Genomic DNA, 27,966 nt, shown 5'->3' with positions numbered 1-27,966 from the left:
TTCTCTCACAATCCCATTGGTCGAAGACACGGAACGCGACGATTTTGATTGGCTCTTTCGTTCAGAAAACCCAAATTTAGTTGGCGGCCATATTGAATAGTGTTTGACAGTATTGTATTTCGAGAAAGCTTGAAGAATTCTTAATGTCAACTTGTTTTCCGAAGGAATAAAAATTGTGCTTTCCAGTCGATTTGGGACGCTTGTCTTGGATTTTAATGCTTTCGTCTGAACCAGGAGATGGACGAAGATGAACGCCAGAGGAAATTAGAGGCTGGGAGAGCGAAGGTTAGTGGCTGGGCTAACAGTGCGCGCATGCTAATGTTGGGATGCTAGTAGGTTAGCATTCTCTTTTGTCACGGTTTCATGTTGCTCATTGCTGTGCTTCGCTCAATTTATTGCGCTTTTGCCAATTGTGCGCTATTTTGTCTCACCTTGTCATGGTCACTTGTGAGAAGCGGTGACATAATTGCGACGTCAACTCATTTGGCGCGCTTAAAACGCGGGTTAGTTGGTCCGATCGTGACGACAATAACATGGGGTAAAGTTTTCAAATCGGCGCAGGTCTTTTGCAGCTATTCAATGAAAAAAGTCGTTCCAGCTCAAATCCACTACTCTATTCATTATAATAATAATATAAAGAAAATGGCTCTCTATTATAACTGGGAATGTAAAGAATTCAACTTTTTTTGGTTTAAAGCAGTATCGTTTTTAGGGTCAACTTGTCAGTCACAAGCCTAAAGTGAAATATAACGTATTTTATACTTTTACAATGGCTATATGTGCCAGCCCCAGAAAAAGACGGTACTTTGATATTACTGCATTCGTGGAATTAACAATAATTGAAAGGATTTGTCAATCTCAGGGGGCGGCCATGTTGGACCGAAGTGACGTCAGAACAACCCTCGCGCTTTTGCCTTCAACAACAGCAAATTTGACTAAGCCTGGTTTGTCAAAATTGGATAGGATGAAACTACAACGCCGTCATGGACTGTGGCCAAACACGAATTTGGTGTTGAAGTTATTCATTATAGTTTAAAGATGGGAATTTTTGTGTCGACTAATTTTTTAGTTGACTTAACCCAGTTAGGCGGTTTTCCATTTTTTTTCTCACCAGGTATGAAAGTAAACAAGCAACTTCAGTCGTCCAACAACCGGTAATTTGTCCATTTGCGAGCAACACACTACAGAAAGATTTGTTCAAATTTTCTTGCCCCATCTATTCGTCTCTCTCGCCTCACTGTACCTTTTAGTGCTGACTTTTTCATCTTACTTGGCTTCACATGGTCCCGCTCCTTGAAGTCGCAGATAGTCCAGCAGCAACTTTCTCCTCCAAACGAAAGAAAATAAACACGCACACACACACCCGCACATGCACTCACACGCACACACAAAATAAATGGGGCTTATTCCAGAAATCTTTCTTTTTAAGACTCAAAACAACAAGCATCCTCCGAGGCGTGTTGTGGTCGTTACTAGATTGACTTATATTTTGATAAATAAAATGGACGCTATATTTTTTCCAGATTTGATTAACTGTCATTCAGATGTGTGTTTGTTTTCATACGTCATCAACGTACAGTAGAGTTCCTTCCTTCTCTCTCCTGTCAGTCATCACCGCTGTGGTTGTCGGCACTCGAAAGCACACCTGCACATTGACAGAAAGTGAGAACAGTGTTGAAACAGGGAGAAACGTTCTACTTTCTGATGGCTGTCGTTGTACAATTACATAAAGTTGATCGGCAGAAATGGAATTACTTCCAAAACCCACAGCGTCATCTATTGGATTTAAGGTGGCTGAATGCAGAATGCCTACTGGATGGAAAAAAACGACAACAAACCATTGAAATCCATGTCGGGCACAACCATACCACCAAACAAAAAAAAACAACGTGTAAAACCAGTTGAGAGGGCATTTTGAAGGAGATAAGACATCATATTTTTTTTCTATTACGCAAAAGCACAACACCTGTAGCGTGTGGTTTTTTTTTTTGTGAACACGACCTGATTCTGTTTTGTTGATATTTCTATCATATTTTATTTATTGTTCCACATTTCAATGCCGATATTCAATGTTAATGAAATTAAGTTGCTGTTGAAAAATATTTAATGTATTTGAATTATTATTCTCCAATATATTTTATTGTTCGCATTGAAAAAGAAAAAATACTGTAGCTCATTGTGATAGTTTAAAAAAAATATATCGTCTTACAAAATGTCACTCTTTGCGTGAAGGAGCAGGAAACAGGCGCAGACCTCCCACGAATGCAACAACCAAAAACGGTTAACAGGTCCTCCGAATGAACACCCACTTAAAAAGAGTGGGGGGGGGGGGACATTTGCATTAAAGTTATAATTTACATCCTTGAAGATGATTCTAATTCAGATTCCTTTTGTATGTTGACAACATGAGGTCAGCCTCATTCGAAAAGCTCTATGCTGCATTGAAGTACATTTTGAATCGTGCATCCCTGATATTCTCTATGCAGAAGTCATCCAACATGCCACGGAAGCAGTCGGTAAGTAAGGACATGGGTCATTTAAGTTTTTGGATTCTAGACTCTTGCGGGTGGTCAATCGGGGTGTTCTGCCTTTCTCCCCTCCAATATTTTACTGCTGTGCTTTTGCGAGGATGTCGTCATTCTCATGAAGGGTGTTGCTATGGTAATTTGGTGCTTCGGCTTTAATTTGCAGTGTTTTGGTGGCTCAAGAAAATTCATGCTCAGTGTCCTCAGTGTAATCTTATTAGGCATCTAGTGCAGCGGGTTTGTTGATGACAAACGCTCAACTTTTTGTTCCTTTGACAGCTGTTTAATCACATGCGAGCGGCCTTGGCCGAGGCACGGCGCTTCTAATGTGCCAGTCACGGGAATTATTTGTGATGTGTTCAAGCAGTGTTCAAAAAAAAAAAGAAAAGAAAAAAAAAAACATGAACAGAACGTAGCAGCTAGCTAGCGCATCAGTCTACATCAGAAGGTGTCAAACTCATTTTTATGGACGGGCCACATCATAGTTCCGGTTTCCCTCAGACTGGGAACCCTTATGAATGTACGATCACCTTACGTCATCGCTTACACGCAACAGATTGACGGAAAGCCAATTTTGAAATCAGAAGCCAGTAAGTGAATGTTTGTTCAACAATTCTTCAATCCATTTTAAAAGGGGAGGATTTGTAACAAATAAAATGCACTATCTCATCTCAATGTTGTTAAGTGAAGAAAATGTGCTAGCAACAGGAAGTTGACGCGCATGATTTGCCCTTCGTGGGCCACATAAAATGAGGTTGCGGGCCAGATCTGGCCCCCGGACCTTGACTTTGATACCTGTAACTTAACTTTGTAGCTGCTTGTCAAGCAGAAGGGCATCACCGGTCACTGATGACCCGAATCAATCCTTTTGTTTAAAAACAGTTGTTCTGTGGAGCTTTCACTAATGCGCCAAGGGAGATGGAACACTTGTCATAATTTCTATTTCAGCAAGGAAGTTGACTCAACGTTGAGTATAACTAACAAGAATATTGAGGTACTGGCGAGTTGACTTTATAGCATTGGTTGTGTTCTTTATTGATAATGTGCTTGAGTACGCTGTCAGGCTAGCTGTTATGTTGAGCTAAATTACTCAATGACGGAAAGTGCTGAAATGATCTACTGCAACAACAACAAAAAAAAGCCAAACCAATCACCATTAGATTATTTTTTCCAAATGATTCAGCCCTGGTTTACTGTCAGAGGCATGGAGGCAGTCGTTAACCCAACACGCGCATGCGCGTGACTCCTCACACAGAGCAACAAGTAGCTCTCCCAAGGCCATGTCATCTTGAATCGAATTGAACGCTCCGTTGCGCGCACTCACACACGCGTGGTGCTTTGTCTCCTCCTCTCCGTATGAATAGTCCTGATGCTCCGCCCTGTTTTTCTCCGTCTAGACTCATAGCATCCCTTATTCAGAGTTTGCGTGTCGATCGACGCTGTGCAATGCTCGCATTATGGTGAGAGGTGAAGGAGTGACAGGAGAATCTGCCACCTGCATCGACAAAATGGTGGTCACGTGTCGATGGAGGGGCTTCACGGGGGGTCTCTGTCACAATGTGAACGACTAGTCTGATTTAAGCTGCTTAAAAAATGAGCGTGCGAGAGAGAAGCAGAGAGAAAGAGAAGAAGCGTCATTTTAAAATGAACAAGATCTAATTTTGCATGTGTGGCCTCTTCTAAGCTCAGGTTTGGGATTTCTTCCACTTTTTAATTGTCCCGCATTGATTCACCAGACTGGGGATGACCAACGGCGCACACTTTTTGTGACTCTTCACTTTTTCTTTCTCTGTGATTTTCTGAACTATTTTGGGGAAGAAAAAAAAAAGTCCGCCATGCTGCTAGTGTGGTGGTGCTCGGCGGTGCTGACGTACGTGTCCGTCTACCTCTCGCTGTCCTTCCTGCGCAGCTTGCTAGCTTCCGACAGAAGCGGGCGAAGAGCAACGGTACGGGGGCGGCGAAAAAGACGCCGAAGAGGACGGGCCCGGCTGTCGCGCAGGATGACGGTGCGACGCAAGACTCCCACATAGTGCCACCGCCACTGCCGCCGAATCACAATGCGCCAGATGGGAACTCCATACACGAGGTACTGTGCGCCGAGTTATCACCTCCGGCTGCAGCATCTTTTCACACAGACAGATGACATCACAAAAGTCCAATTTTAGCAACCCGACATTGGCTTGCAGTTCGATTTAGAATCGATTTTGCTGATTCCAGTGGGCATTAAATTCATTCTGTGACCACGCTCGTCACTTCCAACACTTGTATTCGAAATCAACTTTCTTTGTTGAAATATATGAAAATGCGAATCATCTCTTCCAGCTCACCATAACAGCTTAATTTTTGTATCGGATAAGAACGTACAAGTGTAACTACGAACCAGGCCGATTAACTCATTCACGACCAGCAGAGTAAAAAAAAAAAAAAAAGTCTCTTTGACGTATTTAGCCGTCAATGGTAGTGAACAAGTTAATTGGCCGACCTTTATTAACTTTCAAAATGAACTTTTTTTTTTACCATCATGTTTGCTTAAGGCACAAGCTGAAAAAACAAAATCAAGTAATGTGAAAAATTCCCAAGCTAAGATACCGCTGTTTGTTTCTGAGCTACCAAAGTGAACTTTGAACCTTTTTATGAGCCAGCCTCAAATTCTCAGGTGACAACATACAGGTTGTTCCGAAGTTGAGGCTTAAAAACTCAAGGTGACCTCTCCCTCAGGGCGCCTCAACTTTGGAACAACCTGCTCGAGGGGATAAGAAATGCCAAATCGGTGCCAACTACTTCTCAAAACTTACGTTAACAGACTTTTATGTAATTAATTATTTTACCATCCCACGTTAGCCCTCCTCGTCTTACAATGTGTGGGTTCTTCTTTATCTCTTATAAGAGCTGGTCTCAATTCTTGTTTATTGAATACTTGCAATTGTATCTTATTTTAGGCATGTTTCATTTTTTTCAAAACCCTTTTCAACTACACATTTTCCAAGGTGCAATGGAGAATTATTATATATGAAGCGCTGCTGGTTTTATTTATTTTTGACACTGCTCAATTCTATTACTCCAATTTGCCTTTGTGTTGACGTGACGCCTCAATCGTCTTGGCATGTGCAGTGTCACCATGATTTGCATCCTCATTGCTTGCTTTAGCGAGTAACCCCGTAACCCTCTTCTCCCGCTCTGTAAACATACATTTCAGAAATGGGTCACTAACCATCATGTTGCCTGCGAGCCGCGTTGTCATGGCAACCTGGCCGGGATTAACTGACATTTACAGCCTTTTTTTTGTGGAGGGGGGGGGGGATAAACATTAACATTAGTGTGCCTTTAAAAATATATATTTTGTGTTTAATCTCTATGTCCGTCTCCGAAGGATGCATTGAATCCCAAGAATGTGGCAGTTCAAGGAGAGAAGGTGGAGGCAAGCTTTTCACCCGTCGTTGAACTGAAGGACGAGGAGCTGGTTGCGCTCACCAGTCAAGAACAGTTACAGGTACTCATCAATGCATTGTGTTGGTCGCAATGCGGGTCCCAAATTTTACACATTTTTAAATACACCTAACCTACGCTAACACAGAAATAATATATTTTTTTGGGGTCACCATTTTAGCAGTTAAAGCAAGCTGTGGAGAAGCGCAATGAAATCATCGCCAAGCTCAGCTCCAAACTGCAAGAGGCCCAGTCTAGTCGAGATGAGTTCCAGCTGGAAGTGCAGTCCCTCGCCGGCAAGGTCCAAGCCCTACAGAAACAGCTCCAACAGGTATACTTAATACACAATTGCCGCTGAAATGACCGGAAACATGCTTCTTGGGTTACGAGAAGACTCAAAATGAGTGATGTGTGATTGGGAATGTTCAATGGTTGTTGATTAACCAGTACGCAGTGGGAAAGAAACGGTTGGGTGGGTTACTGCTTCCATACATGGAAGTAACAGTGTCGTCGGCTCAGCGCATGCACTGTAAAACAAGATGGGCGTTTTTGGTTTCGTCTTACATAAGAGAACTTTAAAAAAAAAAGAATAATCAAATTCCGAAGTCCATACCATGGATGGATTGTAACTTTTTGATTAACTAACCTTCGCCTGAGCTGGACCTCACAAAAATTTGTCAAAAATGTGCTGATTCCCCAAAGCTTGACTGCAGTGTCGACTTACCACCAGTAGAGGGTGGTAAGAGTCTGAAACATTCATTGAGTGTTTTAGTGCAGTACAAAGTTGGACATAGACTGAAAATGTTTGTCTAGAACAAAGGTGGGCAAACATTTGGATTGGCGGGCCACAATGGGTTCTAAAATTTGACAGAAGGGCCGGACCAAGAGCAGATGGATGGAGTGTTTTGGTAACCTCACCTCATCGGAGAAAAAAAAATACATTAAATTTTAAATGAAAGTGAACAAAAGCATTACAACAATATATGTATTTGACACGCCACAGTATTTAGAAAATAAAACATTAACAAGGTTTATTCATTTCATTTTTTTCAAGTTCGGCAGGCCGGGTTAAAACGTTTAACGGGCCGCATGTGGTCCCTGTGCTGTAGTTTGCCCACGCCTGGTCTAGATTATGGCCAAGAATGTGGCACCAGTGAATATTCAAGGCAGGGATTCTGTTGATATGTTTTCTTTGCCGGCTTACCCAAATTATTTATTTATTAATTTATTATTATTATTATTTTTACGTTCATGCATTCTTAAGTCAAACTATCATTGAAACTCAATTTGAGTCCGAAAGTGTCCTAAACTTTAATCTGCAAGTATTCTGTGATGCAGACCAGTGAGGGCTTTCAACGCCTTAAAAATCAGCCGGGTGCAGACATCTGTGATGTGGCCAAGCAACAGCAAATGCACAACTCCCAAAATGAGGACCTCAACATGGAAGATCCGTCGCCGGAGCAGTCGGAAAGCACCGGCCTCTGCTCCCGAACCAGCGGCGAGGGCTTCAGCACTGACAGCGAGACAGAGACGGACACCGCCTTATCTGAGCTGAGAGCTAAGCTACAAGAGGAGCAGGACAACTGCCTTCGCCTGTGTTCTGAACTGGAAAAAGAGAAGGAGAATCACCAACATGTGCTTTCGTTAATGGAGGTTGAAAGAAAGGACCTGCAGACCCAGCTGAGCCAAGTCCGGAATCGCTGCCTAGAGGAAAAGGAGGTGCTCAATAGAGAGCTGCTGCAGCTGAAGAAGAAGCTTCAGGGGGAGGAAGAGTCACAGAGAAGATGGTGCGACGAGGAAGCCGCGTTCACCCGCCGTTTCCAAAACTTTGAGGATGAGCGACTAAGACAGGAGGCGGCTGTGAGGAAGTTGAAAGAGGAGCACACAGAAGAGCTAGAGAGGGTCAACCAGCTGTTGGAGGAGAGCACGAAAGAAGTCATGGGACTAAAAGCTTCCAAGGATCTCCACAATCAGGCCAAAGCCGGTTTTAGTTTTGCTGAGATCACCAGCGCTGACAAAAACAGTGATGAATCGGGAACAGATCAGGACAACATGAATGTATCATTATCTGGGAACCTTTTTATGGAGCGCTACTTTGCACAATCTTCAATGGTTCCAGTTGCGCCTTGCAGTCAGCTGGACATCTCTTCAGACCGAAGGTTTGTCCACTCCTCCTCTTATTTTTACTTTGACATTCTTAACTCTGCATTGGTCTCCACCTCACTCCTTTTATGTCATCAAATGTTATGAAATTTACAGAGGGTGGGGAATTTAATCAATTTTTGTGATTTCTAAAGTCACCTTTTTATGGATTTTTTGGACTATAAGCCACACCTGTATATAAGCAACTAATTTTGGAAAAATGTACAGAACAATTTTGTACTGCGAATGCACATAAAGGTACATAAACAGATTGTTAAAACAGTGCCTTTGAACATGGAAACAACTTTGCTAATTAAAACAAAACAGACCCAAGAAAAAAAAAATCTAGATTTATTTAATGTATTGTCTGAACTATAGAGCGCCCCTAGTGGTGAAAGCAAAATCCACAGACCAGTCACACCTTTGTATTAGCCGCATGGTTCAAAATCTAGGGAAAAAAGTAGCGCCTTATAGTCCGGAAAAGATGGTAATTTACTATTTACAATTTTTGGGGGACAGTTGAAACTTAAAGATTTTATTTTTTTCTTTCCCTCGCAATTGTTGCATTTTATTTTTATTTTATTTTTTCTTACATTTCAGGATTCACAAGGTTTTTGCAAGCCACATAAAATGACGTGGCAAGCTGCATCTGGCCTGTAATTACCTTTTGCCTTTCTCCTTGCAGCTTTGAGCTGAACAGCGACGTTTTCTGCGACCAACCTCTGTTGTCCATCTCCAACTGTCCCCCCAAAGAGGACTCGGACGTCCACAACGACTCCCCCTCCCTTCACATGGCTGATGGTTCAAACCCCTTATGGCTCAACGACTCAGTTTTTGAACCGGTGGGCACGAGCGGCATTTCCGAGCATCTTTTCAGAGAGACGGACATTGCCAAAGAGTTGCTGAATCAGCAGTGCGGGGAGCTGCGGCAGGAGCTGTCTATGAAGGACCATGACTTGAATCTGTTGCGAGAGGAAGTCTACAAGACCACCGAAGAACTGGAGGAGGCTAGGAACAGGTAGAGGGAAAACTGAAGTGTTCTCCGTTTTGTAGAAGTGCGGGACTTGACGCGAGCTCATATTAAGTCGACAATTTTTGGGACTGGGTGGGTTGAAACTCATGTTTGTTGTTTTTTTTTTTTAAAGAAAAGTCAATCCTGGCTATCCACCAACATTTGGCATCCCAACCACTAACACTGCAGAACTTTTAGAATGGAGAATCGAAGCCCAGTGATTTATGTATTATTGACACAAGTCATCAGATGGACCATTAATTGTCATGAAATATAAAAAAAAAAAAAAACATGAACTCATCATTCTTCTTGATATGTCAGTATTTATAATTAAGTTACACAGTTTGCGTATAATGCTTACAAATGAGAACACAAATATACGAGCATTTCATCTAGGACAGGGGTGGGCAAACTTTTTGATTGGTGGGCCACAATGTGTTCTTAAATTTGACGGAGGGGCCGGACCAGGAGCAGATGGAGTGTTTTGGTAACCTCACCTCATCTGAGAAATAAAATATATTTAATTTTAAATGAAAGGGAACAAAAGCATTACAACAATATATATGACTTTGAAAAACCACAGTATTTAGAAAATAAAACCTTAACAAGCTTTATTCTTTTAATTTTTTGTCAAGTTCGGCAGGCCGGATTAAAACGTCTAACGAGCCGCATGTGGCCCCTGGGCCGTAGTTTGCCTACGCCTGATCTAGGAAGTAAACTGGTAACAAAAGCGGACAAAACCATGACTCTCCAATCAAATTCTAATGTGGTTTTTCCACATAGCTTTAGCCTGGATAAATGTACTCGGGACAAATTTGCTGCAGCATCCTCGACAGTGACATCCATTTGCACAATAAATCTAGAGGCTGGCTATTGACATTTTTTAACTTGACATTCGAGAAAAAAAATTGTTCAATGGAGTAAATTGACTTGATCAATTTAGGTGGGTAAAACTCAAAATAGGTTTGGTAAAAAGCAGCTACAGCTAACAACCGCAAAAAAATTTTTTAAATTATTTAATTATTTATTTTTTATCGCGAGCCCTTCCACAAACCGATGATTGGGTACCGCTGTATTGGAGAGTACGGAAATGTTTTGGGACAAGGAGTAAGCTTGTATGACTGGTTAATTGCTTAACCCAAACTCCATTTGACTTTCTTGATTTATGGCACAATAACTTGACATGTGCTTGAAAAGATTTGAGACTGAAGACTCGCACAAATGTGTCCTACTCCCACTTCTGCCATTTGGCTCAAGCTCACATCTCTTTTCCGTCATCTTTGTCCAGGTGGGCTCAAGTTACAGAGGAGCTCATGGAAGCACTCAGGGAGCTCGAGGAGGAGAAAGAGAGGAGGAGATGCGCCGAGGAGGAGATGAACTTGAAAAGTCTCAAACAAGATGGCCTTAAGAACAAAACAGCTGCCTCACTGGAGGAAGAGGCTGCAGAAATCTCAGCTGATACTTCCCAGCTGGTCCCTTCATTAGACGATAAATCGTTTAAGGAGCTAAACGCGGTGAACGAGACACCTTTCCTGTCACATCAAAACCAGCAGGAGATGCTGGAAGTGTCTCTACAGGAGATTAAGCAGATTGACGATGGTACTTTTCATGCTGACAACCGTCTGCAAACTCTGCAGGTACATTTAGAAAAAGACCAGTAATATAGTTCAAGATCACCTCTCACACATATTGTATAAAACAAGGGTGGGCAAACCTTTTGATTGGTGGGCCACAATGGGTTTTAAAATTCGACAGAGGGGCCGGACCAGGAGCAGATGAATTTTTTGGTTACCTCACCTCATCGGAGAAAAAGAATGCATTTAATTTTAAATGAAAGTGAACAAAAGCATTGCAACAAAATGTATGTTTTTGACACATCACAGTATTTAGAAAATAAAACATTAAAAAGGTTTATTTATTGCATTTTTTTCAAGTTCAGCGGGCCGCATTAAAACCTTTAATGGGCCGCGTGTGGCCCCCAGGCCGTTGTTTGCCCACACCTGTTATTAAAATGTGCTTATTTAGACTGCTGAAATGCTTTCATATATACTTATGAAGACATCATTAAACTCCCCCAAAAAATTTAGACATTTATTTATTTATGACCAAAACTCTAAATCTATGGTTATTTTTTTATTTTTTTGTCTTCCTCGTTTGCTTTTTTTTTTTTTTTTCCCTTGTATCCACTAATTCTGCTGAAATGATGCGAATGTTATTTCTCTCCCCTCAGGAAAATTTCAATGAACTCCTGTCGGAGCTTGAAGAGACGAAAAGAAAGCATCAAACCACATCTGCTCTGCTGGACGAAAGAAACGCGGCGATGGACCGAACGACGGAGGAGCTCCAAAGCACACTCACCAAGCTACGAGATGTCCAAACTGAGATCAAAAACCTGCAGGTGGAACTGGAGAAGAAGTGCAGCAGTTTGCAAAGTGCTGAGAAGCGCTGGCGTGAACTGGAAGCGGAGATTGTCAACCTGGAGGAGGCCCAAGCTCTGGCAAAGCAGGAGAAAGACCGATCCAGGAGGAAAGAAGAGGAGATGGGTGAACAGATGATGTCAATGGAGCGGGTTCTCAAGGAGGAGCTCGAACGCTTTGAGAAGTTGCTGCAAGCCAAGGATGCTCAGGTGAGACATACCAGTCACAAAAAGTTGGGATACAGTCGATTCACGGGGGACAGTGGACTGAGCCTTGCTGCGAATAGCAAAAATCTGTGAAGTGAGGGGGTTGTGAGTGCTTCTAGGTGTCACTGGATGCCATCAAAGCATTTAAATTGTACAGCATCATAAAGCTCCAAAATGATGCATCTAGTATGTACACATTGACAAAACCATGTTCCATAAATGACTGTATTCCAGGAGTGCCAAACTCAAATATAAACAGTGGGCCGAAATGTAAAACTTGAACAAAGCCACAGGCCTGCATTTAATTTTTTAAAACAATATATTTTTTGGGAGGGGGAAAGGGGGAGTTTTATTATAAGTGGTTTTATTAATGTGATACGTTAAGTTTTTTTAAATTACAATTGTAATGCAGGAATATCATTTTGACTGTTACCATTATCATAGAATGTAAAATGGTATAGTAGTCATTTGGTATAGCGTCACGGGCCACAGATAATTACACTGCGGGCCAAATTTGACCCACGGGCCAGAGTGTGACACCAACGCTGTATTCAGTATAGTTATGCATGAATCTGTGGGATTCGGTAAGGCCTGAAAAAGCATTCACAAAATCAGAATAAATCAATTCAAATCACAAGTAATGTTAAGAATATCATACCTTCTTTATTCTCACAAGAACGCCAACCATTTCCATCCATTATCAGTACCGCTTATCCTCTGGAGCCTATCCCAGCTATCTTCGAGCGGTAGGTGGGGTACACCCTGAAACGGTTGCCCGCCACTCGCAGGGCACACGTAGACGAACAACCAGCCGTGCTCACACTCATGCCTAGAGGCAATTTAGAGCGTCCAATCAACCTGCCATGCATGTTTTTGGAATGTGGGAGGAAACCCACGCAGGCACAGGGAGAACATGCAAACTCCACACAGGAAGGCGGGAGCCAGACTCAAACCCATGACCTGTGCACTGTGAGGCCATTGTGCTAACCAGTCGTCTCGCAACCATTTCCATGCCACGTTTACTTAAAAACACAATTCCTGAACGGTGCCATTTTCACTTGAGATGAACTGAACATCATGTTTTTTTTTTCTCCTACAGTTGTCTGAAGAGAGGGAGAAATGGGAGGATGAGAGATTGGAGAAGGATAAAGACGTTCAAGATGTGAGGGAAATCCTTGAGGAGTTGAGGAAGGAGCGGGAGGAGGAGGTGAAGGCTTTGATGGAGAGGCAGGTCTTGGCCGTGGAGGAGGCCACGGAGAGGCTCCGGACGTTTCACCAGCAAGAGATGGCAGACCTCCTGGATCGACACCAACATGAGGTGGGGCCCGAGGAACTGCTCAAGTTATGACTGCATCTCATCGTTGTTGAAAAATACATTCGAGTTCGATGTTTTTTCCTGGTTTGGAATGTTTAAAAATGTGGACTCTGTGTGGTAAACAGTTACTGTGAGCTGTGTTTTTTTTTTTTTTTTTCCCCCCACACCTGCATCAATATGTAGATGTCAGATTTGAACAGCCGCATGGATTCTGAGCTGCTGGCACAAAAAGTGACCATGGAGCAGGAGCAGAAGCGACACATCAGTCTCATTAAGCAGGTACTCAAGATGATTTCATTAATCCTGACCACTGAGCATTTCATCTCAAGAATCCTGAAATATTTTTTCATTTATTTTAGAATATATTTATCTGAAATTGGTTCATAGGTATTATGTCTTGAATGCAAATGTGTCAGTACATTGGTAATACACAGCTCCATTTGTCGTGATCACTTTTCAGAGCCTGCGGTTGTTCTTAATTGTTTCCATCTGCAGGTGACGGAACGCGAACATGAGCGGACGGTGTTGGAGCTGAAGGAGAAACACGATGAGGAAATCAATCAGCTGAAGCTGAAAGTCGCTTTGGAGGTAACGGAGAGTCTGGAGGCTGCGCATCAGGTTGAAATGGAACAGGCACAGGTACAGAAATTAAACTTAAGCCCTATTTTTATTTAATTTTATTTTATTTGCCCAACCAAATTTGGGCTCCTCATTGTTGTCTTCTCCCGTGAAGGCCAAGCAAAGCCGTGAGCTGGAAGCCTTGCGCCTGAGCCTGACCCATCTTCACTCATCCCAGCTTGAGGTCTCCCGGGAGTCCACTCTCGCTAAAGTTCAGGCGTCCTTGCGGGACCAGCACCTGTTGGAACTGAAGCGCATCAGGGAGCAGAATGAGGCACAGCGGCACCAATTTCGTGAGTTGCATCAACGTGACATGGGTGAGTGACTGACTACAGAGGGCTTCAATTATTCTTTTTCTAAAAATAAATCTATTGTTTCAACATTCTTTGTTTGTTAATTTGTTTGTTCAGAAGAGCTGGAGAAGCGATTTGCTGATGAGAAAGGTTCAATGGAGGAAAATCGGACCAAAGAGATAAAGGTGAGGATTTCCAAAAGACTTTCATTGCTGTGTTTTCATATTTATGCATTTAGGTTCTTTCATCTTCTGTTCTTTTTACAGGTTCTAAAGTCAGAGTGGGCAGCCCAAGCTGAAATGACCCAGTCGACACTCCAGGAAAGCCTCGCCAGCGCCCAAACAGAACTCGCCAAAACGCAGGCTTCGCTCGCCCAGACCAGCCAAGCTTTGATGGAAGCCACGGAGTCTTTGTCCCACACTCGGACGGAGCTGCAAGAGTCAAACGCACGCCTGGAGAGTTTGGAGCGTTCCAGTCAGGAGCAAAAGCAGGAACTGAAGAAATCTGCATGTGAGTTTCACACATTTCATTACAAATCAAGATTTACATTACATTTGAAAAGTTTTCGCAGTTCATATTTCCACTTTTTGTTGTCGCCTTATTCCTAAATGGATCATGAAAAAAAATTTAATTACTCCTTCAAAATTCTACACACAAGATCCCATAATGACTGTTGTGGGGGGGGATTTTTGCAAATATATTAAATAAAAACATCACATGTTAAATATGTCATTTAATCACGTGGTCTTGTGCATAGAATTTTGAGGGGGGGAAAAAAAATAAAAAGTATTCAATTTTAGAGTAACGTCGTAAAAAAAAAAAGTGAAATGTTGTGAATACTTTCTGAATATTTGATATTGACTGTCTTTTTCTCCAAATGACATTCAGCTTCTCTGGAGGAGTTGATGTCCAGCCACAATTTGTTGCTGCAGGAGAGAGAGCAGCAAGTGCGGCAACTAGAGGAGAAGCAGTGGCATTTGCTGGAAGAGGTGACAATCATGTACAAAGAAGGATTGGCAATCAGGCCAAATTTGAGCTTTTTCCCTTTCTTCCAATTCAAGTCAGATTATCCTTTGTGATTATTTTTTTAGTACGGGATTTTCTCACTCCAATCTGCTTGAAATTGGTTTGGGCTGAAGTCGATTTCTCGCTTACTCCAAGTCTGTTGCCACAATAAGAATGATGAAGGGAAGCGTTCTTGGCCCATTAATACGCTGAACAAAATTATGCACGCAATCTTTTTTTTTTTTTTAACTTATTTTATTTTTTTTCTCCCCATCGTTAAAGTAAACTCAGATTTTATTTTTTTTATTATTTTTTTTTATTATTTTTTTTTAATTCATTTACACAAAAGGGCTAATTCTTTCAAATATTCCCCTGACATAGCATGTTGCACCTGATTATTGCTCAGGTGTGCCTTAGGCTGGCCACCATTCAAGACCGCTCTAAAATTGTGCTGTCATGCTTTGGCTCTGTCAAGCAGGTGTCACGGTTACAGGAGGAGAAAGATCTGCTGAAGAAGAGTTCACAACAGGAAGTCGGTCAGTTGTGGACTCAGCTGGAGAGCATGAGAGCCAGCCGTCAAGAGCTTGGAGGTGAGATTTATGGATATAACCCAACATCAGAGTGCCTGTTCATCAAAAGTCTTGATTTAACAACCTTGAGAACACGCGGTGACATTTTTGTATCGACTGGTTCCACTCGGTAAGGAAACTCGATATGACTGAGGAAAGGAAAACCTGAAAATGTTTTGCTCCAGGCATCAACCCTTTTTTTATTTTTGTCATCTCAGAGCTGAAGGAGCAGCTGCTGGCCCGCTCGTCCCGTGTGGACGACATTGAGCGCCTCAAAGCCGATTTTACCGAACAAAAGCGTGAAATCAAAGAGCAGAATGAAGCTGAGCTGGAAAGCCTTAGGAGGTATTTCTAAACACTGAAGTGTTGTCTTTTTATGTCATAGTGAAACGGAAACTGATCTCCTCATTAGGTTTGCTGAATGTATTGTTTCCCATCTTTTATTATTCCAAGGCGCATATTTAATAATCAACAATTTCATGGCACACAACTAAACAGCGTCACAAAATACTTAGTTGTAGCTTGACTTTTGCATTTAATTCTTTCAGAGATAAAGCTCTTACCGTGTTTTACGGACTATAATTGGCACCCGAATATAAGCCGCAGCTACTCTTAAAAAAATTAATAATAAATAAATAAAAGATGTACAAGCTGCACCAGGCTATAAGCCGCAGTTTTCTATGTTGAAATTTTTTTTTTTAATTTTGTACTGTGAATGCACATAAACAAATTGTTAAAACAGTGCCTTTTAACACGGCAACAACTTTGCTAATTAAAACAGAACAGACCCAAATGAGAAAAAAAATTGAGATTTCTTTAGGGTATTTTCTAAACAACAGGGCGCCCCTCAAAAAGTAGCGGCTTCTAGTCCGGAAAATACGGTAACCAAATTTATCCATGTTATTTTAAATAATGTTTCCCTGTGAGAAATTTAATCATGCCGGCACTCCTCCCTTCAGGTATTTTGAGCAGCGGTTGCGAGTGTCTGAGGAGACCTACCGAGAAGAAATTGCCCTGCTCCAGCTGAAACTGGTGGAAAGTGCTTTGGAGGAGTCTGTGCTTAAAACCACCGACCGCAGGTACAGCAGCGAAGCCACCTCAACAAATCTCCTAAAATACTTCAATAAAATGTTTGTCTCAGCTTCGTCTCTCAAAATCCTGCTGAAGAGCAAACGGATGACGGCCAATGCGACACCAGCCTTGAAGTGGACAAGCAAAAGGTATGACTTTTACTTCGGTCAAACTTAAGGTCGCGAAGTGTAGCATGTGAGGAGGGTGACCCCAAGTGGAGAAAAAAAATACCTGCACGTGTCGTGCACATTTGTTGTTGTTTGGTCGTTTAATAATGGAAAAAACATTTTTTATACTATTACTGAATTATTGGATGGGATCATCAATAGAATTCTGTTTTATAAAGAAATGTTTGCTAGTTGAATGATTCTATGTTCTCTTTTTTATTTGTATTTATTTATTTTTTTCGGTACAATTTGATATTTGTCAAGTAAAAGAATAATTAATACCACAACTTCTATGGTGCTGTCAGAGCTTTAAAATTGACTCCAGTGCTTGAAGGCATGGAACATATATCTACTATGTCCTAATATTTTTGTCATATCCAGAAAATGCTTTACAATGAAATGGAGGACAAACTCAAAATGGAGCTCAGTGACCTCCAATCATCCTTTAAGGAAGAATTGCACCAGGTAAGACTAGTTTATTCTGTCTTTGACTCTTAACCTCCCCCACCCCATCGTTTTCACACGGAAGTAAATTCACCCATCGCCCTCTCTGCCTGTTCTGTTAGGTCCGTTCAGATCTTGCGGACCATTACTACAGCGAACTGCAGGCAGTGAAGAATCGCCATTCCTTGGAACAAGAGCAGCTCCGAGCCAAACTTTCTGACCGTCACTTACAAGGTGCTTTACTATATCAAAATGTTCATGGCACCATTTGCTGGGCCTGGGCTGTTCATCAAGTTCATCGAAAAGTTTGAGTCAGGGTGACTAATTTATTTTGTCATTTTAAAAAAACATTTTTTAATAATGCCAAACTGAAACACCGTATTTTCATGACCATAAGGCGCACTTTTAAGTCTATAAAACTCCCCAAATCAGACAGGGCGCCCCATAATGCGACACGCTTTGTGTATAGACTGAGACCCATAGATTCGTACATATGATATTTACTCGAGCAACAGCCGATGCTCCTTGGGCATTACAGAGTGCGTGTTAGCACACCCTGCTGGTTAAATTCTGAGACTATTGCGCTTTGAATTGATTGTGACAAATAAATCTTTTGGTGATGGTTTGAGAGAGAGTCAGAACAGACCAGTATGTGCTTGCGGGAGAAAGCTGGACAAAAGGGATGCTGTCCACGATGTCGTAGTCTGTCTTATCATTCATGTTATTGCAAGCAAGAAATATCACAGGTTTAGACAATAGACAAAACACATTGCCCTAAGCACACCCCTCACACCTCTCACCAGACATCTAATTGGCTGAGGCTGATTGGCTCCCAGAATGCATTGCAATATTCTTTTTGTGTTATTTTTATTTGGGATATGAATGGCATGAGAGATGCATGTTTTATGTTTCTTTGTTTCATTGTTTGCTTGTATGCTGTTCAGTCATAGTTTTGGTTTTGATTTAAAACCGTGACTAGTGACATCCCTCCCCAATGTATGTGCTAAATACAGAAATGGCACCTACAACTGATGCTGCGCCCATTTATACGGCGCAACTTTTGGCCGCGAAAATACGGTACTTTGATTAGATTATCAGTGAATGGAGGATAGAATCCCAAAACATTCTTCAAATGAATGCCGAACCACAACATATTTTGGCATTCAGTGTAAATGAATTCACCCTTAACTCATCTCTTGCAGAAGTCACTCGCGTCCACATGGAGATGGCGAGACAAGTCGAGGTGAGAGGATAAAGCTGAATACATATAAAATGGCTGCTGTTTGTCACAATGTGCTCATTTCAATCAGGTGGAGGTGGAATTGCGGTTATGGTGCTGCACCGAGGAGTTGCACACCAGCTTGACCCTCATCCAAGCCTTGGAGAACACACTTGCCGACGTGAACAAAAGCAATGCGGAGCTACACAAGACAACAGAAAAAGTATGGCAACCATTCTCAAAAGTCACAGTCGTCACCTGATCGTATAATCACTTAACTGTAATTTCCGTCACAGCTGAAAAGGGAGTTTGACAAGGAGCGTGTCAGCCTCAAGGAAGCTCTGATGCAACAAAGCGAAGAGGAAATGAGGAGATTGCGAGATGAACACCAAGATGAACTGGCCGCCATCAAGAATGCGATGGAAGAGCAGAAGACACGGTTCCAAAAAGCTTTCTCCGAAACTGAAAAGTCCTTGAAGAGCGAGTGTAAGATTCCTCACCGTTATCAACGCCGACGTGGCCGTCCTTGGGTTTGTAACGCCGCCGCTTGTGCCTTAGGCCCCCAGGTTCTTAAAGCTAAGCACGATGTGGAGCTGCAACGTGAGAAGAGCAGCACGGCAAAGGAAATGAAAGAGCTCACGGTTCTACTCCAGCAGCAGGTTGAGGAGCGCCTGAAACAAGCTCAGGACCGGTGAGAGATGTATTGATAGCACTGTTGAAATAAATCATGTCATTGATGGTGACGTTGACCGTAATTAATTAGAATGTGATGACAATTCCTGGTCATCTTCAGTCCATGGCATAGAATTTAGTGGGTTTTTTTTTTTAGCTTTTTTTTTCCGAACGGTCAAGTCCCCATGCATTACAAAGCCTATTGCACAATATTTTAAAGAATTTTTAAAAAAAAAAGGTCATTTTTATCCCAATTTTTGCAACTTGTTACCACGTTTGTGCAACTTTGCGCTTGAAAAGTTCACTTTATATAACATCATAAAATTCAGACATTATTTGCATATTGTGACTATAATTGGTCATCGAGAATCCAGTGGAAGATTACGGTCCTCCTGTAATCGTTCAGAAAATGCCTGCTGGTTTTTGATGCCTACTTCGCCGCACGGAAGTAACCGACCGATAGGGAATGTGTTTGTGCTATGTGCAGCCCCTCCCGGCCGCTGGCTCGTAATAAAACACCTCCGCATGTCCTGTTCGATGCTCAAAAATCCACTTGAAAATGTTTGCTATTCATATACTAGTTAAAAATAACGCTTTAAGTAACTTATAGTAAAGTTCACAAACAGTAAAACGCTTATGACATTAAAAAACACGAGGCGTTCTTACACCCCGCCCCAAAAAAAAAAAAGAAAAACTCTGGAACAAATGCAACCAACACTATTTACGACCATATAAAAGCTGACATTTCTATTTTTATTTTATTGAAAAATTAATGGGACTTTTTTCCCCACTCTATAGGTTTTATTCATTTTTTTTCTCATAATTTTCTATTTTGTGTCATTGTATTTTATCTCCAGTGGCCAAAGCCGAACTCACTGTGGTGTTTATTTAATATTTTTGTTTTCTTCCTTCAGATTTGAGGAAGAAAAAGCCGTGTTGGAGCAATTGGCCCGCAAGAATGAAATCTCCGCGGCGGAGCTGCGAAACAAACATCACACTGAGATGGAACAGGAGCGAGCGGCCCTCACGAACAAACACTCCAAAGAGATGGACTCTCTCCGCGCCCAACACAAAGAGCAAGTGGACTCGCTCTGCGCCAGGCACGGGGACCAGCTTGCGGCTGTGACGGCCCGACTGCAGTCGGAGCACAAAGCACAGCTTGTTGCTTTGGAAGTGGCCCTCAATTCCAAGCGCAAGGAGGACCTGGAAGCCCTTGAGGCCTTGTTTCAGCAAACCGGTCAGGCCCAGCTGGAGGCTCAAGAAGCGGAGCTGGCTCGGAAACACCAGGAAGCGACGGATGAAATCGAAAAGAGGATGCTAAGTAATATGGACACCTTGGAAGCCACGTACCTGAAGGAAGTACACGTAAGAGGACACGTTTGCACAACCTTACGTTCCCAAGACAATCTGCTGGGGTTGCTTTGCACCATGCGCATTGTACAAACAAATTTTAATTGGTTGGATTTTATTTATTTATTTTAAATACAAACAAGCGCTGATGTTGGACAAATGGTTGATCCTGTAAAAGAAGCCAAAATGAAAACTCAGATTCCCGTGAGGGTTACCAAGTGAGTGTATTTCTAATCCTATTTTATTTATTTATTTATTTTTGTAACGACAGGCACTGCGTGATGAAATGGTGCAACTGGAGCAGAGGCACCATCAAAACCTCACGGCTGAAAAAGCGCAGCATCAGCACACGATGGAGCGCTACGCCGCGGAGCAGGAGGCTGTCAGAGAGGCGCTGCGAAAGGAGCTCGCTCAGATGCACATGGACAAGTTCAGGGCCTTGGCGGCCGAGCTCGGCCACGTTCATCAGGTGAGCACGCGGCTTCAACGAAAGTCATAAATCAATTTTTCTTTTTATTCTCGTAAAATTGCAACTTTTTTACAGCTTCAAATATTGCCGACATGCTATCATTATGATTATTTTTTTGTAATTTCTGATGTGGGTTTTTATTTTATTTTTTTTTTCAGTAATTTTACATTTTCCTGTTCAATTTTCTTTTCTACACAGACTGAACTGTTGACTCAAAAAGAGTCACTGGATGCCGAACACTGCAAAGCTCTGGGTACGCTGAAGGCGCAGGTACGCTCATCCAATCTTTCCCATGATGTATCTTATATGTTATGTATTATTGATTCACGTAGTAACAAGTTGGTCCTATCATATTTCCTCAAACTTAATTAATTAATTTCTGGATGCACTACATACTGTATAGTAAACGGTCACTTATCTTCTCAGGTTTTAGAACTGGAAAGGCAACACGGCACTGCTCTTGAGGAGCTCACGCAGGCGTACACTACCGAGAAAGAACAAGTCCATCAACAGCACCAACTCCAGCTACAGGTGTGTGTAGGTGTTTGCGTGCAGGTGTGTGTGTACGCACAGGCCAGTGTAAATCGGGAGGCGCCTGTGCACTTTTAGTGTGTACGTATAATGTGTTTTAGGTTACTACTCGCATGTTGTCTGTTTTACAAACGGCCCCTTAGAGAGAGGCTTTGACCGTCCCTCACAATGGTGCATTTGTACAATTCTGTGAAACCAATACACGATGCGTTGTTGCCCCATCATAGGAGCTTAAAGGAGCCTCAGCGCGGGAACTCGAGGCATGTCGTCGGGAGCTTGAAGAGTCGTCGTCCAGGCAACGGCAGCACTTCCTGGAGGAGGCGGAGATCCTCAAAGTCCAAACCGGAGAGAGGTTGCAAGACAAGATTCATCACATGAAGGTGAAAGATTTTTTTTTTTTTTTTTTGAGTTCTTGTAAATTAAGGGACTGGATCTCCCACTGTGAATAACGGGCACCCTGTGTAAACATTTTTAGAATTAACTACAGTCAACTTCCACTATTCGTTGGAATAGGTACCGGGCCCGCACCCGAAGAATGAAAATCGCGTATATAATTGACACCCATTGAAAAACAAGAAAGGTATCCAAAAATACTGATCAACATTCAATATATCGAAAATAAAAATGAAAATAAATGTGTTTTCAATTTTACGCACCCCAGGGAAGAACACTGCCAAATTTGAATGATGAAAAAAAAAAAAACAAGTCTATAAAATGCCATTTCATACTCGTGAAAAATCATACCATTGTCTCTGCTTTCAAACGCTGTGGGTGTGACCACTGAAACGGCCCAACTGATCTGTCAACCAAATGTTACCACTACAACCTTAATAATGGCTGCTACTTGGTCAAACATTTTTATCCTAGCCTACACATCCCTACGTTCGAGCCTCGAAAAAACATCCACTGGAATCTCTCCCACCACAGTGGCTTGGCGCCAGTCACCAGCTCGCTCCTGAGCTAAAATGTTTGGGCCTAGTAATTTGCAATTGTGCTTGATACCCATAGTTCTTGTAGTCAGGGACTCATGCCCAATGCCGAACTCCCTCACCGGGCACCGTTTTAGCCTCAGCCCCCAAAAAAAGCAGTAGAACCTATGATAGTGATTTTTTTCACATACCACTAGAGGGGGCCAGTCTACCATTTGTAGAACCCGTACCCCATTTTCCAAGTCACTCCTCTGATGACTCCAACAGTTCCATCACAAAAACAGCAAATAGGTGAGTTTTTCTGTGAATGAGGATAGACTAAAAACAAATCCACAAATGCCGAAACGGGGAAGATGCGAGAGTTTACTCTATATGTCTATTTGTACCTCTTTTCATCCAACTGTGTCGTTTTGAGCCCGCATTATGTAATCTCTGTGGATTATTTCATGCCGTTGTGTTTGTTTGCGACATTGCTCCTCTAATCTCCAGATGCACCAGTTCATTTGAAGGTTTAGGGTTTTTCCCCCCCTCCCCCTCCCCGCTATTGGACTCCTTCCTAGTGGAGCTTTATTCAAACCCAGTTTCGGTTTTAATCTCGCCATCATATACGAGGGGAATGTCTTTGTCCGTCTGTCTGCTTGAGATTTGGTACATGCGTGTGGTTTTGCATCGCTGCCATCTGAACAGTTGCTAAAGGGGATGGATGCAAGCTTTTTATCCGCTGATGCGCAAGGTTATTTGGTTGAAGGTGCTTTTTTTTTTTTTTTTCAGACATTTCACTCGTAGCCTGCAAGACGTACCCAAAAATACGACAACAAACAGATGCATGAACATTCTTTTTTTTTTTTTTCCTTCAATTCATGCATCACTATTTCTTTCAAGGTTGAGAAGCAGGCGGAGCTTGAGGATTTGCGTAAGGCCCTGAAGTCGGAACAGGAAGAGAAGGAGCGCAACTACACCGGCAAAATGAGCCAGCTCACCGCACAACTGCAGCAGCTAGACGCTGTGGTTGCTCAGGTACTCTTCACACACATGCAGTCAACAATTTGGTTATTAACTTTGATCATGTACTAGGCATATGCGCATTTGACAAATTTCTTGATTGCCTGTAAGATGAAAAAATATATATATAATTTTTTTTTTTTCCATGAACATGCAATGGTTTATCAAATTATGTAGTAACGCCACACTGCAGAAACAAATTGATATAATTATCCATCCATTGTCTGTTCCGCTTCTCCTCACAAGGATTTTTACTTTATTTCAAACAAGAAAAAATACTTTCTGAAAGTGTTTGTCAGGATGAGTTTTTTTTTTTCTATGAACCATATTATGATAATAGAATAGGGTGTTAACGTTCAAAGTGTTTTCCAAATTGTCTCATGAATCTAGATGAGTTGGATTTTTTTTTCTTTTTTTTTTTTTATTTGTCCTACTGAAACTATAATGACCATATTTTTTGTCACAGTCAAAAAAATGCACTATGAAGAAAAAAAAAAAAAAAAGTCGCTCCGGAGTGTAAGTCGCAATTTGGAGGGAAATTAATTATACACCACTTCTGTGGTGGCTTCACAAAACATACCAAATGCTGTGTAAAACGTTTTCCGGAATATTTTGGTTTAAGGTAGTGTGGCGCTGCAAATGCCAAGTGAGTGTGTGCATACACTTCGTAGTTGCCATAGCACCTGGCACTTGTTTGATAGTAAGATATTAACATGTACACTCAACTCAACCTCTCCTCTGTCGTGAGGTTAGCCGGAGAGGGGCTGGGAGGGTTTTGTTGCCCGGGTGACGCCATTGTTTGGCTGATGCAGGTGGCTGCAAGAGACATTTTTAATGAAGAGCGGGAGGGGGAGTGAAAAGGGAGGGAAGTTCTCTTAGCAGTGGTGGATGGATAATGAAATAAGCAAGCTTGGTCCAAAAAATAAGGAAAATCTTATCTGTAAGTTCTGAAGTTGGACAGTTTTTTTTTTTTTTTTTTTTTTTTTATTTATTTATTTTTTTTTTTTTTCTCAGGGCTTAAAATTTGGATTTTAATGGTTTGGGAATGAAACAGATCGTTTATAGCATTCACAAGTATCCTCTGTCTTTCCTCCCAGCTACGAGAGGAGGTTAGCTGCCTGCAGGGAGAGTTGGAGGGCAAGCGCGCTGAGATGGAGACTCTGGACACTCTCCTCCAACGACGGGAACGTGAGAGTCAAGAGGGAGGCAACCTTCTCAAAATGCTCACCGATGACTTGCAGAAAGCCAAAGAGGAAAGGTTTGTGTCCATTCTCATATGAGTGTGTGCGGGTGTGGGGGTGTGTGCTCGGGCTGTTAACTAATTTTGATTTATTCTTGTTTTGCTTTGCTGATGTGAGCTTCTTCCAATATGGCTGCAAATAGAGAGGCACTAGTTCGGAGCTTCTGACTGCACTGGTGACTTTTAACAAGCGACTAGAATAGAGGGTCTTATTCCCGCTAAAAAAACAGACAACATAAGCAGTATAATTTTCACAAAAGAGTTGGAAGGCAGTTGCAGAGTCACTTGCCCTGTACATTGCATGGTGTATTTTTAGTTTTGGAATCATTGATTTATTAAATTATATTCAATTAATGGCAAGTTTTTTTGGTTTTATTTTTTAAACATGCCTTTTTGGCGGAGGGGAGGGGGGTTGGTTCCTGAAAAGTGCTGTCATTTTGGAGGTACAAGAATTCTGCCCGATGCCAGCGATATGTTCTGTATAGAAACCTATTAATATTCACTTTCTGAACAATTTATCAGAATTTTCATATTTTTAAAATTCTGTCAGAAACAGATTACCTAGTAATTGTGTTACGTCACCGCATTCTATATTCAACTAGTAAAACAAATTGTCATAAAAGCTGTGGAAGTAGTTTGGAATGACTTCCTTAACTCTTTGAAGCACCATTGACGTGAAATGACGTCGACGGGAATCCTAATGAGGAGCACCCGTGATGGCAATTGCCATCAACTGCGGAGTAAAAGTTTGGACCGCTCTCATTTGATTAAATTGTACTGTTAAAAATAGACATGACCGACCTTGACCTTTAAATTTAGAAGCAGAAACGATGACATACTGTATGTGCATACACACTGAATAGTAAATTGTTTGTCAAATGTAAAATTCTTACACGTGTCAATTTATTTCTTTTTTTTTTTTTTTGTAAATGAATTATTTTGCCTGTAAAAACACAATTATTTGGTACTTTATAGAAGAAAATGACTATTCAGATACTTAAGGTGTCACTAAGGTAAAAATGAATAGCATAAAAGTCACTGTTGCTCTAAAACACAATATTACATGAGCCTTGAAAGATTAGTCAGAATGTTCTGAATTGGCTGGCCCTCAAAAAGGTTTTTTTTTTTTTTTTATGGCTAGCATTTAAAGAGTTAAACTCTTAGAGGTGTTTGTATTTGAGAAGTTTCAGAGTTGGTGACGCGGAAGTGGCTGGTTTTCAATTCCATTGCCTAATCACATCACAAAATATAACAAAAAAACATGATCATTGTAAGCTTTTATAAAACTAAAATTGTGAACTGCAAGCTTTGTTTTGTAACACAAGGCAGAAGCTTTAATCTTTGAGCACAAAAGGAGAGCTTGTAAGTCCGTACAAATGACCATGATGTTGCTGACCTTGCTTTTGTCAAGCCAGCGCAACAACACACTGCACACAGATCTGTTATTGGCTGAAACATGTCCAGATAATGATTTGTTGTAGATATTTTGGAAAATTTTCCCAAAAAGTTTTATTTTCAGGCCTTATTGTCCAGCCCTTGTGCGTGTGGACGGCCTAGGACGGTCATTTATTTCTTTATGCGCATCATGGCTTCTTTTTCCATTTGTAGACGTAAACTGCACCAGGCCAACGACAAGCTCAAGAAGGTGCTGATTGAGATGCTTCGTATCACGGTTGCTACCGAAGAGCTGATCGGCAAAAAGATTAACACCAGAAACATGTCGGAGGAATCTACCTATCAGAGGTGCTCATTTGGAAATGGTGATCCACATGAATCAGGTTGGCCATTTTTTTTTTTTTTTTTTTTTTTTGCTCAGTGGTGGAATTAAAGTTCACACTCTGGTTTGAATTGGCATTTCGGTTGCAGATCTGTCTCTACCCGAAGACCTGGAGCTGACTCACCAACTCTGCGAGAGTCTGCTGGTTTCAGACGTGCACATTCAACCTGGAGGAGAGGAAGCAGCCATGAATGCCTGCAACCGACTGCGACAAACAGTCGATGTGCTCCTGCAGCTGCTTAATCAGGCCAATACACAGGTACTGCACACTGTGGTTTTGGTTTCCTGAGATCGCAGATGGCATGGTCTTAATTGCGTGTACACAGATGTAAAAGATTGTGTGCATCACAGATGTGAAGTGGTGGACATTTTTTATATTATTTCAACGAAGGATTTTGCACTCTAGCGGGGTCTGATTTTTTTTTTTTTTTTACCACAGAAAATTTGTCCGAGCTCAAAATGAAATATGTGATGGTGTTAGTCGAAGACAAACATGTTGCTTTTACAGGCAGTGAATTGAATTTAGGTTACAAAAAGCTGATATTTTTTATTATTTTTTTTCCCCAAATGGTGAAATGTTCTTAAAACAAAAAACTGACTTAAAGTTTATTCTTAAACTAAACTTGAAACGGAAAAATTCACCTTGTGTATTTAAAACAACCCTATAGCTCAGGGGTGGGCAAACTATTTGATCGGTGGGCCACAATGGCTTCTAAAATTTGACAGAGGGGCCGGTGACCTCAGCTCATCGGAGAAAAAAAACCATTTGATTTTAAATGAAAGTGAACAAAAGCATTACAACAATATACATGTCTTTGGAAAACCACAGCATTTAGAAAATAAAACATTATCAAGGTTTATTCATTTAATTTTTTTCAACTTCGGCGGGCCCGATTTAAAACGTTTAACGGGCCGCAATATCAAATACTTATATTGTGATATACATTCCAGCTATATTGCCCAGCCCTACGTAAACCTTTATTTAGTAAAGCAGATCCTTTGCGTTCAGGAAAGACGATGATCCCCAGATGCCGAACACTTCTCACCAGGTTGTAATCCTTCCCCCATTTGCAGCTGGAGCAGACGCACAACATCCATTTGTCTCTGGAGGAGAGGTTCGCTCATGGCCAAGAAGATTCAGCGCAACTCCTCAAGCAGCACAATCTCCTGTTGCTCCAGATTGACCAAGAGGTCAAGTTGAAGTGTCAGCTGGAGCTGGAACTGCACAAGGCTGAGGGTGAGCCCAGTATCCACTCGAAGCTTTGACCGTCTATCAGCCAATTTATTGTAGCAGGGGATAGATTATATTATATTTAGCACTAGTCTGTCCTTGTTCTCTCCAAGCTTGCGTAGAGGCTCACATTCAACTGCGATATTGATGGGAATTCGATTTATTGTACCAGCCCTATAACCATGTAGATGTGGGCTGGGCAAACTTTTTGATTGTTGGGCCACAATGGTTTCTAAAATTTGACAAGAGGGGCTGGACCAGGAGCAGATGGATGAAGTGTTTTAGTTACCTCACCTCATCTGAGAAAAAAAATACATTTGATTTTAAATGAAAGTG

General features: G+C 41.7%; 1 protein-coding gene across 9 annotated transcripts in view; it reads left to right on the top strand.

Annotated features, from left to right (window-relative positions):
* The first annotated feature begins 107 nt into the window (after positions 1–107).
* Positions 108–27,966, top strand: part of pcnt (pericentrin) — a 49,659-nt gene continuing 21,800 nt past the window's right edge. For 8 of the 9 annotated variants that reach the window (XM_088313320.1, XM_088313265.1, XM_088313293.1 and 5 more), the window contains exons 1-36: positions 108–285; positions 2,487–2,516; positions 4,435–4,611; positions 5,896–6,015; positions 6,133–6,282; positions 7,275–8,110; positions 8,779–9,111; positions 10,394–10,742; positions 11,336–11,731; positions 12,828–13,046; positions 13,227–13,322; positions 13,539–13,682; positions 13,777–13,978; positions 14,072–14,139; positions 14,221–14,464; positions 14,843–14,943; positions 15,435–15,549; positions 15,747–15,873; positions 16,488–16,607; positions 16,670–16,748; positions 17,148–17,231; positions 17,333–17,444; positions 18,413–18,453; positions 18,521–18,652; positions 18,726–18,915; positions 18,988–19,120; positions 20,016–20,466; positions 20,723–20,920; positions 21,119–21,190; positions 21,347–21,451; positions 21,679–21,831; positions 23,263–23,397; positions 24,480–24,640; positions 26,231–26,400; positions 26,489–26,658; positions 27,474–27,636. In XM_088313320.1, coding sequence (XP_088169446.1) covers positions 238–285; positions 2,487–2,516; positions 4,435–4,611; positions 5,896–6,015; positions 6,133–6,282; positions 7,275–8,110; positions 8,779–9,111; positions 10,394–10,742; positions 11,336–11,731; positions 12,828–13,046; positions 13,227–13,322; positions 13,539–13,682; positions 13,777–13,978; positions 14,072–14,139; positions 14,221–14,464; positions 14,843–14,943; positions 15,435–15,549; positions 15,747–15,873; positions 16,488–16,607; positions 16,670–16,748; positions 17,148–17,231; positions 17,333–17,444; positions 18,413–18,453; positions 18,521–18,652; positions 18,726–18,915; positions 18,988–19,120; positions 20,016–20,466; positions 20,723–20,920; positions 21,119–21,190; positions 21,347–21,451; positions 21,679–21,831; positions 23,263–23,397; positions 24,480–24,640; positions 26,231–26,400; positions 26,489–26,658; positions 27,474–27,636 — 6,424 coding nt within the window. In that variant the 5' untranslated portion in view covers positions 108–237. The remainder of the gene's footprint in view (positions 286–2,486; positions 2,517–4,434; positions 4,612–5,895; positions 6,016–6,132; positions 6,283–7,274; positions 8,111–8,778; positions 9,112–10,393; positions 10,743–11,335; positions 11,732–12,827; positions 13,047–13,226; positions 13,323–13,538; positions 13,683–13,776; positions 13,979–14,071; positions 14,140–14,220; positions 14,465–14,842; positions 14,944–15,434; positions 15,550–15,746; positions 15,874–16,487; positions 16,608–16,669; positions 16,749–17,147; positions 17,232–17,332; positions 17,445–18,412; positions 18,454–18,520; positions 18,653–18,725; positions 18,916–18,987; positions 19,121–20,015; positions 20,467–20,722; positions 20,921–21,118; positions 21,191–21,346; positions 21,452–21,678; positions 21,832–23,262; positions 23,398–24,479; positions 24,641–26,230; positions 26,401–26,488; positions 26,659–27,473; positions 27,637–27,966) is intronic. The other variant, XM_088313329.1, reaches the window with a different exon arrangement.

This window comes from Idiotropiscis lumnitzeri, chromosome 1, assembly GCF_059441095.1.
Source record: "Idiotropiscis lumnitzeri isolate Australia: NSW breed Sydney's pygmy pipehorse chromosome 1, RoL_Ilum_1.0, whole genome shotgun sequence".
Taxonomy (NCBI): Eukaryota; Metazoa; Chordata; class Actinopteri; order Syngnathiformes; family Syngnathidae; genus Idiotropiscis; species Idiotropiscis lumnitzeri.
The sequence above is the reverse complement of the archived record's forward strand: the minus strand, read 5'-3'. Positions and strand labels throughout refer to the sequence as shown.